This window comes from Toxorhynchites rutilus, chromosome 1, assembly GCF_029784135.1.
Source record: "Toxorhynchites rutilus septentrionalis strain SRP chromosome 1, ASM2978413v1, whole genome shotgun sequence".
NCBI lineage: Eukaryota > Metazoa > Arthropoda > Insecta > Diptera > Culicidae > Toxorhynchites > Toxorhynchites rutilus.
In genome coordinates, this window is record NC_073744.1 from 90,166,503 (window position 1) to 90,178,242 (window position 11,740).

Sequence of the window (11,740 nt, forward strand, 5' to 3'; positions counted from 1 at the left end):
CATTTCGCGCAATAATTTGGTCGTGGCAGCCGCTGTATGGCATGTAGCGCCGTCCTGTTGGAACCAGTAATTGTCCAATTCATTTTCACGAACAAATGGCAATAAAAAATCGGTTATCATTGTCCGATAACGCGACCTGATGTCGATGGAGTCTCTGCAACACTGGCTCGAACGGCATCAATATTCTCGTCGAAACGTCTTGGTCGTTGTCTGGACAGATGACTGGCATTACCAACACTACCAGACGATATAAATTTGGCATATAATCGACGCATAGTGTTGTCTCCAGGCGATGTTTTAACTTTATTTTATTTTTCCACGCACGTTTAGTTAACACAATTGAGAAGTTATTTTGAATGTACAGCTGAACAATTTCAGCGCGTTGTTTAGTTGTGTATTGTTCCATGGTTAAAATTGTACTGAAATGACGCTTCCAACGCGGTATGGCATTTGTTAATCTGACATCTCTGTCAAAAGTTATGGGGTTGCCAGATGCTTCCACTTTAAATGGCCCACCCTGTAGTAGTAGTAGTAGTATTAAAAGTAGTAGTAGTAGTAGTAATAGTTGTTGTTGTAGTAGCAGTAGTAAAAGTAGTAGTAGTAGTAAAAGTAGTTGTTGTAGTAGTAGATGTAAGTACATATCCAACGCCATTATGTTCACGAAAAATTATGAATTGAACAAACAGGAAAAACTAAATCAATAAATGAAACCGGGTTAATTTCATGAATACTCCAAATTACGTGAAAACAATTGGTCTGAAATCAACGTTTATTTCAAATAAGTTTTTAATAACAAAACAGTTCATAAATAAATAGATAAATAAATACTTTCATCGTTCACATCCGTTTACCCAGGCGACATGCATCGAAAAACGAAAGTGTCACACAGACGGCGATCCAATCAACATTCAAATCACGCGCCTTTTCCGTACCCTATCTTGTTTATAATCGACGCAATTTTCGCCTCCCATTCGAAGTAGTACGACGATACTTCAGGCTGGCCCCTTGCGTAATCATTTTCAGTCTTCTTCTTGTTCAACTCCCTCATTACTATTGCTGTTATCGTCGGTAATCTGGTCGATTCCGTTACTTCCGACATTTTCAGCTCTCTCGGAATGCGATCTCCTGATATTCGTTTTGGTAACATACATTTGGAAAATTCTGACAAGCAAAACAAACAAAATTGGTATATTTGATTACTGAGCACGTAACCAGGTTCTTACTGTTGCAACGGATACGCCTCGTCTATGGCGTCGAACATTCGCTTGGCCCGGCAACTGAGCAGGTTTTCTTCTGGGCAGTAAATTTCATTATCGATGGTGAAAGCTTCCATCGCTTTCAATGCAAAATTAGTTACATCGGTGAGACGCCTGTTGTAGTCATCTATTAAGATTTTTAAATTTCATTTTGTAGCTTTGCAGATTTTTAATTGTGAATAACAAATTCAACTCACGGTGCAAGTCATAGCTGCGTCTGTGATCATGGTCTCCGCTGCTTCCACTATGATCGTCATCGCTCTCGCTGGGCTTCAGTGTTGGAATGAAGAACAAAAGACAAAGCAACGCAATGAATTTTACAATTTTTTTGAAAATCACTATCTTTAGCAAAATTTTGGCAAGTGTGAACCAGTTGAATTTGAATTTGATTTTGTTGAGAAGCCACGTTTCGGGGCTCAAATACGGTACTCCATGACTGGCAGGAGCAGGCGGTCCATATGCCGGAGCAGGTGGGCCGTATGCCGGAGCAGGTGGCCCGTATACGGGTTTAGGTGGACCATACGCCGGTTTCGGTGGCGCTCCATATCCTGTCGGAGGAACGTTGTAACTGTTGGAGGGTGTGAAACTGTACTCGTACGACGAAACCGGAGGTGCACCATTGTAGTCTTCGCGAGCTATTCGAACGTGATCTAGAATAGAAATATTTCCGTAAGACTCTTAGGAATTAAGTACAGCTAGAGTCGAGAGAAGTTTTTCAGAATATCTATAGTATCGAAAGCTAAATTACTCTTCTTAAGATATTTTTTAAAAACTCTTCATTTGCGAAACTATATTCAGGGTTACGTTGGCACCCAACCATGTTCCAGTTAGTTTCCTTATAAAGCCATAACTGATATTTTTGGAATGAATTTCAATTGTCCTTTTCTATCTGGATAACATAAATGTGGACATTTCTCCATTTTTTGAACAAATCGGAAAATAATTTAATTGCGCTTAAATTTTATTTTAAGTTTGCTTCTATTTTCTATTCAATAGTTTGAAATTGATAGAAATGTTAGTTTCATAAATGAAAGCGGTTTGTTCGCAATTGATTGCTTGATCGTTTTGATTTGTTCTCCAACACTTCCCGTGAAGTTATTTGTATAGCTGTTTAGATTCATTCATATTCCATTTACGTTGTTATTACGTTATATTACGTTTCTTATTCTTTATCGTTGAGACTTTCATATATCCTCTCCTCTTATGAGACTCCTGTGCTGTGCTCGTCTCAGCAAAAATGGCCTAATAAGTGGCGCGATATGTGTTTATAATGAACTTATTACCAAAATTATTGATTTTACATACTGATACGGGTAAACAATTAAAATTTTTCATATCACGAGAATTTCAGCATATTTACACATTGAGTTCTCTTCCCTGGCCGTTTGGTGAAGATGTCCGATTGCCAAGACCCCAGGCCAATGGTGGTGACTACCCGTCGTTCGAAGATGCTGACTGTTCTTCTTCCCTTTATCGCGAAGGGGAACAAATAAGAATCTTTGGATCACATTTCTTTCATTGAAATTTTAAAATACAAATTGACCACAAGTACTTCCGCTGGTCCCGTAAAAGCTCCAGAGGTTCCCGTATTTCAGGTAAACACAAACAATATGTTCGACCGAATTGCGGATATCGCACAGATCGCAAAGGAAATGAAAGGATCTGCTGTTGAAGTTGTGTGATACTTTCAGTGGCCGGTTCTTAGCCTGAACAGGATCGCTGCTCCCTCATCGCTATCACGTCTTCGAACCTGGTTATGGATCATTTGATTATTCGAAAGAACAGCCTCGCTTCATCGGACCATTTTCCTGAGATAAAATCGACAGCTCGTAAGTTGTTTCTGACGGTATTTTCCACTCGGACCTCCGTCATCCTTCATTGACTTCAAACTAAAGCTGTTTAGCTATCGGTGGAAGGTTGAAGTGTCTCACCTACTGTAACAGTATTTTTGTTAAGACAGTCAGGTGCGTCTCCTCACCTTGGCCAGCCAAAAACCTCGTTCGACAACCCACTTACCGATAGCATTGATAGCTGCCTAGATCTTGATGCTTGATGCGCCTGGAGCTTATGTACCCAACTTTCACCTCGGAGGTTCGGTTTGTTGCGAGATTTTTCACAAAGCTTTTTTTTCAATTGCTGTCTACCCCCCAGTCTGTCAATATCTTCATAACTAGAGGAATCCATGTTCGGTTGTACGTCTTCTCTAGATTTAGGACTACCATCTCCACGTGCTGTCAATTCCAGATACAAAAAATGGGTGGGTTATATCTATGATATAACCGCAAGGTTGACGTGGGACTTCCTTAGCTTAGCAATCATTTTTTTTTATTGATTAAAATTTTGATTGAATGAAACAATTTCCGAATTCGATTGAATTCAACATATTTGTTTTGTGAGTAAAAACATTGTACAATGCCATGTGAGGTCAATTCATGCAATAGATTATGTTCTTCGTTACAAGTAAATTTAATAACAGTCTTTTACGTTTGGTATGATGACATATTGGTTTTGATGTCTGTGTTAGGCAAACACATTTCAGTCAGAACAAAAATACCTTTGCATGTATTTGCAATGCCGATTTCCCCACATACCTTGGTTTAGAAGTCTTTATTAGGTAAACACATTTCAATCGGAACAGAAATACCCCTGAGCTGCATTAATTTGCAATGCCAATTTCCTCAGACACCTTGGTTCTGAAGTCTGTGTTGGGGAAATATATTTCAGTCGGAACAAAAATGCCCCGACTTGCATATATTTACAAAGCTCCCGACTTGCATATATTTACAATGCCAATTTCCCCACGCTCCATGGATTTGAAGTCTGTGTTAGGGAGACACATTTCAGTCGGAACAAAAATACAGCCGACTTTCATGTATTTGCAATGCCGATTTCTCTAACGCTGCTTGGTTTTGAAGTCTGTGTTAGGGAACACATTTCGGTGCGAACGAAAGTCCCCATACTATCATGTGTTGGCAATGCCCATTTCCCCAATGCTGCTTGGTTTTGATGGCTGTGTTGGGGAAACCGTAAATCGGGCCAATCAAAACTAGCTAGTTAGGGCGTTTAGATAGCGCTTAACATTTGACAGTTATTCAGTTGATTATCTAATAAAAAAATAACATTTTATTTATTGCGATAGAAGCGTAGAAACATTCCGTATCAACTGATGCAAACATCCTTCCGATCCAATAAGAAATGATCGAGTTAAGAGCATTCGAAATCTTTCATTTTTTCATGCATGTTCTATGTTTAGGTTTTCATTTTACCCCCCATATACTCCGGTTAGACGTAGTCCCACGTCCCTACAAGTGAAGATCGACTTTGGGGATAGCTAATAGTTGTTCATTTTGCTTGCATCAAAGATTCAGCGTCTCGATTTGATTATCATCAACTTCCCGAACAACCCAATAGAAGTGCATTCAAGACAATATCACATTTCGACGAAGATTGTCTTCGTTGCTAGGGACACTTGCCCAGAGGTACATGTGAAGCATTCATGTATTTACTGTAAAGGTTCCTCAATGTCTTCAGTATAAACCTACAGTGAAATCACCCGACACAGGGAATAAATATTGAGTATGACTTACCGGCTCGACAGTTGTCTGTTGTGAGAGGAAATTATGCCCAATGTATGGCTCACTAGTGCTGCCAGTATATACTATCAACATCACTATTATACTGTCAACTGCGAGGGATAGGACGTTGTGTCTTTCACGCACCTCACAGTACACTCTGTCCAACTTCTATAAGACCACTTTGATTATATTTCATTGCAACACAAATAGTTATAATTTCAACACGAACGAAACTGTAAGTTTGATAACAATAAATGAAATTAATTGCATTTTAATTTTTGCATGTTGTGTGGGGTGGCATGGACACGTTTCTGTGGGGTGAATTGGTCCTACATGTTTGAGGCTTTTCTTTGGTCTAATTGATTCCAGATGCCGCTGAATTACAAGAAGAGGATGGGTAGACAACGTTGGAAGAAGGAGGAGCTTGAAAGAGCAACACAGGCCATCAAGAACGAATTTTATTCGACCAAGCATCGAAAGTGTTTGAAAATGCTCGAACAACAGTGAAAAGATCCATACAGAATTCGAGATGGTATATAATCAATCCAATTTTTCTGGTTGGGAATCTGGCTAATACACCTGGTATCGAACCCAGAATACTTTCACTGATTGTAACATTATCCCAAAAATAAAATAAACATAAGTATGTTTTTTCCGATGAAACACGCACTGGACCAAATCACCTCACAGACGGTCCAAATCTTCCCGCATCAAATTTTAATGTCCAAAACTCATCTTTAGGGGGTCTCCGTAGCCACATTGGTTGCGCGTTCGCTTAGTAAGCGATCGATCGTGAGTTCAAAACTCAGGGCCCCCATTGACCATCTTTGTGTTGTTACAGAATAGCTACGTCCACGCAACAATCATCAGCGATGGAGATCGATCCACGGTCGAAATAAGATCGATTCATCCATACAACTGCTCTGCTCTGCAAGACACATCGGGCTGCTGTACTATAAATAACTCAACAATGATCAATCAACTGTCTCCGCTGTCCGGTGGTCCAACTGGATAATGGAAGAACAGAAAGAATACTCTTACGCCTAAATGGCTACTGTGTGAATGTACCATATGTAATGGTATAGAAGGAATACTGGCGAATGACAACTGTGTAATGTGATAATTATAGATATGATAATGATGTGACATGTACACGATTAAAATTCGGCTCTGTTACATCTAAAATGCTAATGAGCCTTAAATAAATAAATGGGATAAAAAAAAACTCATCTTTTTCATTTTATGATATTTTTGGTAATTTGCAGCTTGATACAATGATTAAACATTATTGGTTGAGAGAAATTAAGTGTAGTTCAGTATACAATGTGCCTTTTTTATTTAGACCGTATTGGTTTGCTTAGGGGGCCAAATTCCCCCATTTCCTCTATGGTTGTACGAAATCGCTGCAAAACTGAAAAGCAGAGCTGCTATGTTCTTATTATGGCTTATTCTGTGCAATTGCATATCATAGGGCGCTTTTGAACGTTAAGTAGTGTAGTGAAATAGCACTATGCGTGCCCGACGGAAGCATATTTGTTTGGCTCACTCTGTTGAAAATTAAATCTTAGGTGAATGGGTAATATTCACCTAATTTCATTTGTTCAGTTCCTGAAGAGAAGCGAAAACTGCATCACAACCCTCACACCTAGTAGAGAGGCTTACCAACGAGGAGCAGGCAGTTATTTTCCAACCAAGAAGCACTCAACAACAGTCTAATCTAGAGATGAAACGGATATTAAGTAACGGATATTAGAAAAAAAAACAAAAATTTCTCATTAACAGAAGATAAATCATAACCAGAACTTGTAATGCTTGTTGATTCTTTTTTGATTAGTATTTAATTAAGTGTACCCTCTCTCAGATTATCATCCCTGAAGTTCTTAGTTTTTTAATCTTGAATACAAATAATTGGTTGATGTTATTTGCTTATTGAAATTATGTGGCACAAAATCTGTCTGGAAGGCCATGGTTATCGTAAGAGACAGTCAATGCAGAGAATCGATCAAAGCAAAAGCAAGAATTAAGCAGAACTTTCCGAATAATGAATAATAAATAATGAGCCTTGTACAAAATTTATTGGAATTTTCAAAACTGCCTTCTGATTTGGGGTTAAAAGCGTTATTGAACAATTATTTATTAGGAAATGAGAAATTTTTCATTCTATCAAAACGTTTTCCTGTAATAAAATGACCTACTGGAACGTTCTTGGAATCAAATGAATGCTGATTGATGAGGTTAATTGGATTTACTATTGACTTGCTTAATAAAACACTGTGTTAATCTGCAAAATCTTTAAAAAAATAAAAAAAATCGTTTTTTTTCTTTCCAATACTGTTATCCATCACACCTACACAGAAAAAAATAGAAGTATTACAAGTATTACATCACAAAACTTAAAGCTTAAGCTTTAAAATGATGTATACCCCGTTTTCATGCGTCGGTTTGCACAAAGTTCCAGCGTTTCTAAAATTACCTAAAAACTTCGACTTCGCCCTCCGTTCCCATAATTTTTGTCGAGTGTAAAATCAACGACATAGTATTTCATACTAGAAATAAGATTTAGAGGCATTGTTTTATTCAAAAATTATTATTGAAGTATTATTTGAATTCTATTAACACTTTTTCCATGTGACACCGACTATTTCTATAATAGGTACACTTATTACGAAACTCCAGGAACACTATTACCAAAATGGGTACATGTAAGTGACATTTTCAAACATGTTTTTATACAATTTAGTCAATTAATCATCGATATATCAGTGAGAATTTCCAAAAACAGAGTTCAAATTCCTAGAAAAAGTATATTTTTGTATACTTTTGAATTAAAATATAGTATTTATTCGCCAATTTCTGCAGGTTGGTTACATATATTAATTGGAACATTTACCCTACTTCTACCAAAACTCGTCATTAAAATAAACTTAAATTTATTTTCAGATACAATTTTCGCTCAAGATTCATGATTCACTTGCAAACAACACATTCCTCAGTTACATGGGATACATGTTTGCAGAAAATTAAATTTTCAATCTAAATTTTTATTTTCAATGCGCGTTATTCCTTGACCAAATATTTCAGAAAGGAAAACGGGACACGTAAGCAAAAAACAATTTCAAAAATTCATATAGTTTTAAGAATTTTATTGATTTAATAAAACCGAGAACAAATACTCTTAAATGTACTCGCTTTGTTCTACATAACGATGACTTTGCAAAGAAGGTTATGATTTTTGGAAATTTTATCATGAAATTTGTCACATTTCAGATCAAAGTTCTGTTCGGCATTTAAAATAGCGTTTATGGTTTAAACATTGAGTAGCTACAATACTGGGTCCGAATATTGATCATTGGGAAAAGTCCTTTCAACAGATGCGGTTCTACAAGGCAAACACAAAATATCATCAGTAAGCCTTACCGAGTACCTTACAATCTGGAAATTCGTTTTCCAATTCTGAAAATATTTATTTGCTCCACTTTTTTTAGATGCCATTAATTATAGTTCCAGTGATTTATATGATCAGGATTTTTTTTTACTAATGCTACTTTGAATATCCGTCCATTCAGGAATGGAATTCAACCATTTAACCTACAATGACAAAGCACATTCGTGGTGATTAGAGTGTGCCAAAACCTACTACATCGAACCTGACGCTTGATCAATATAGTAGAAGGACTTGATGTGCTCGTGTTTGGTTCGTGCTGTTGGAAATTGAGTCATAGGGCAAGTGGTTAGAATAATATTGTTAGAAAACCTTCCATTTTTCAACATACTCCAGTTCCTGCATCCTGTATTTCGCTTAAATCAACTGGTCAACTGGACAACTACATCAAGACTACCTTTTCAGTAAGTGCGAAATCAGAAAAATTGTGTCGTTTTTATGAAATAGTTTTAAAGTTAATAACTTTTTGTGCTGCGAACCAATCGAATTGGATACTCTCTATGATTTGTTTGATATGTTATACATTACGATTTCTGGCCTTACCTATCCGTACTTTCTATTCCGAGGAATGTGTGTAGCCGTAAGGTATAATTTTTATATCTTACTGCGCATGAGGCGTGCGTAAGTCACTCTCCAAAAATGTAAATGCAACGTTCGTTCGTACGGACACTGAGGAGAGGAGATATTGCAAATTAAGCCCATCCGTTTATAACTCATTAGTTATAAATAAGTTATTCGCTATTCCTAATACTCAATCTCGCTCCAACTAGCAAGCAGACAACAGTCTCACCAAATTGTAATTTCACACACAACGGTTTTGCTCGATACAAACATGAAAAGCGAAATCGTTCCACGCGCTGATTCAGTCTCAGATGAGTAAACGTATAATGTGTAATTGTACAGGGTTTTCCAACTTTAAATTCCGAAAGTAAATTGAAATAAAACACACTAAGAATTCGAATTTCGATGAAACTTTTATTTCAAATGTAAAGTTATGGTTCTGGTTATGTGTGAAATACAACATCATTCAAATGTCCACCTAGGGCTTCCTCGCACACCTTGATCCGGAACAGGTCATTTTCGATGACTTTTCGGCACATATGGGGCGGTATCTCGGTCATAACTTCACGAATGTTGTCTTTCAAATGTTCAAGAGTTTGCGGAGAGTTGGCATAGACACGGTCTTTCGCATAACCCTACAAAAAAGTCTAACGGGTTCGAATCGCATGATCTGGACGGCCAATTGGCATCACCAAAACTCGAAATTATGCGTCCCTCAAATTTCGTTCGCAATATGGCCATGTTCGGTCGTGTTGTGTGGCACGTGGCGCCGTCCTGCTAAAACCACATGTCATCCGTATACATATCTTCAATTTGTGACAAAAAAAAAATCGGTTAACATGCGGCCATAGCGCTCGCCATTCACAGTTACCGTCTCGCCGTCCTCATTTTCAAAGAAATACGGCCCGATGACTCCACCAGACCATAATGCGCACCAAAAAAAGACTTTTGGCGGATGCAATGGCCTCTCAACAATCACGTGTGGATTTTCTGAGCCCCATATACGGAAATTTTGGGTGTTCACATAGCCACCGAGCTCGAAATGTGCCTCATCGCTGATGAAAATTTGATGCGAAAATTCAGCATTTTGCTGCTGTTGTTCGTTAACCCAATCGACGTATGCCCGACGCATTCCATGGTCACCACGCTCTAATTTTTGTACCAGTTGGATTTTATATGGATGTAGGTGCAAGTCCAAATGCAAAATTCGCCACAATGATGTGTTTGACAATCCCAATTGCTGAGCACGCCGTGGAATCGAAACATTCCGGTCATCCTCCACACTGGCAGCAACAGCAGCAATATTTTCGGCCGAACGCACATTACGATGCACAGGTTTCACAATATCCGCTACGGATCCAGTTTGTTCGAATTTACGCACTACATTAGCGATTGTGTGCTCTGTAGGCCGTCCATGACGACCAAAATCGGTCCGTAATGCTCGAAAAACATTTGCCGGTTTTTCATCATTTTTATAGTATAATTTAACAAAATTAACACGTTGTGCGATGCTAAAACGATCCATATTATAAAATGGCAGACATTCAACTAACGTTATGACGCTTTGGTTGACAGCTATGTCAAACGGTTGTAAGCGCAGGGCTGTATACTTTCGGAAGCCTGAAATGGAAAACCCTGTACTATACATTGGGTTCCCTTGGATTGGCAGCCACCCACACCTAATATAGAAAATTCTGCTTGTTCAAGACCCCCTCAGGTGAAAGCGATTCTCATCATAATTTATGAAAACGCGTGTAAAAGGGTTGTCTGAAGCATTTCTTAACAAAGTTTTTTGCAACTGACATGATAACGTCCATTTAATTCTTGAGTTAATATGTTTTTGTAGAGATGGAACTCAGAGCGTAGCAACAACATAGTTGCGTACAAACCATCTCAACTGTTCAATTGAAACTCTTACTCGTTCAACATTTCCAGGTGTTCTCAAACTCCTATGCCTTTCAATTGTGCCGTCAGAATTGTGCATCCTGTAGCAATCATACAGAATTACTTTAAGAATCGGGGACCGGTTCTGAGCGGGGTGTGACTGAAGTCGCTTTGTTTCGCAATCACTGATTGTTTTCATATAAGGCAGGTATGACGAAACTCTGATATTCACCCGACCAAACTGTCATAACAGTTGAAAAAATAATCTCCGCATCCAGCCGAAGTGGTGAACAAGCGAATTGAATAAAATAATTCCGTAATCCTGCGTCAACAATGGTTAATAGTATCTATGAAACACTCAAACAATATTTCAGGGCACAACTATCGTTGCAGTATTTCAATGTTTGCGATAAAAGATAGATTTCTGGTTGGTGACAGTCACTCACTGTTTTGATTGTTACCGTTGATCTGGTGCGAGTTCTGCAGAGCAGCCATGTAAGAATCCTTGGCACTTTTAGCATCTTCAGCAAGAGTGAAACACACAAGAGCTAACCATGTCACCAAAACACTTTTCAATTTGCACATTTTCGCTCAGTTTCACTATTTCACAGCTTTAATTGATCCACAAATTGAGAAGGAAACACCGGATCATCCGTTACTCACGGAGGAAGTTGTAATACTGAGCGATGGTTGGTTCCCAGTCGCTAATTTGAAAGATGCTTCTTTTTTTACAGCTCAATTGCAATTCAATAAAGTGCTACAAGAAAACATTCAGTAAATACTTCAATTCACTTAATATTGTCATTACCAACTCCCACTCCAGAGGAGTGGAATTTGTAACAATGAAGCCCACTGGTTGATTGTTGCGTGCAAATGAAATAACAGTAGCGGCCAAAATATTGCAATCTTCAGGAAGAAACCAACTTTAGTTAGAACTTTTCGTTGTAGATCTACATCTATCGTCCATGTCGTTGTAATTCCACCATCGCTTTTATATTTTGTGTCGTTTTTTATTCCGTATA

The 11,740-nt window shown here is 38.1% G+C and overlaps 1 protein-coding gene across 2 annotated transcripts; it reads right to left on the reverse strand.

Moving 5' to 3' along the window:
* Positions 1-763: 763 nt before the first annotated feature.
* LOC129762953 (uncharacterized) lies at positions 764-11,514 on the reverse strand. Of its 2 annotated transcripts, none has more exons than XM_055761587.1 (4): positions 11,180-11,514; positions 1,454-1,906; positions 1,224-1,383; positions 764-1,161 (listed from the first exon to the last, which is right to left on the reverse strand). In XM_055761587.1, exons 1-4 carry the CDS (start codon positions 11,301-11,303, stop codon positions 1,020-1,022), a joined length of 879 nt encoding a protein of 292 aa, XP_055617562.1. In that variant the 5' UTR covers positions 11,304-11,514; the 3' UTR covers positions 764-1,019. The 2 variants fall into 2 exon arrangements, with proteins under 2 accessions (XP_055617562.1, XP_055617561.1); XM_055761586.1 differs by having other exon boundaries at positions 766-1,161; positions 11,165-11,512.
* Between the last annotated feature and the right edge of the window lie 226 nt (positions 11,515-11,740).

Excerpts from the sequence above, each read along its gene's own strand:
- LOC129762953 (XM_055761586.1), bottom strand. The coding sequence starts at position 11,303 with ATGTGCAAATTGAAAAGTGTTTTGGTGACATGGTTAGCTCTTGTGTGT. Across the intron at positions 1,384-1,453 it reads ACGCAGCTATGACTTGCACC|ATGACTACAACAGGCGTCTC; the intron begins GTGAGTTGAATT and ends AAATCTTAATAG. Across the intron at positions 1,162-1,223 it reads GAGGCGTATCCGTTGCAACA|AATTTTCCAAATGTATGTTA; the intron begins GTAAGAACCTGG and ends TTTGCTTGTCAG.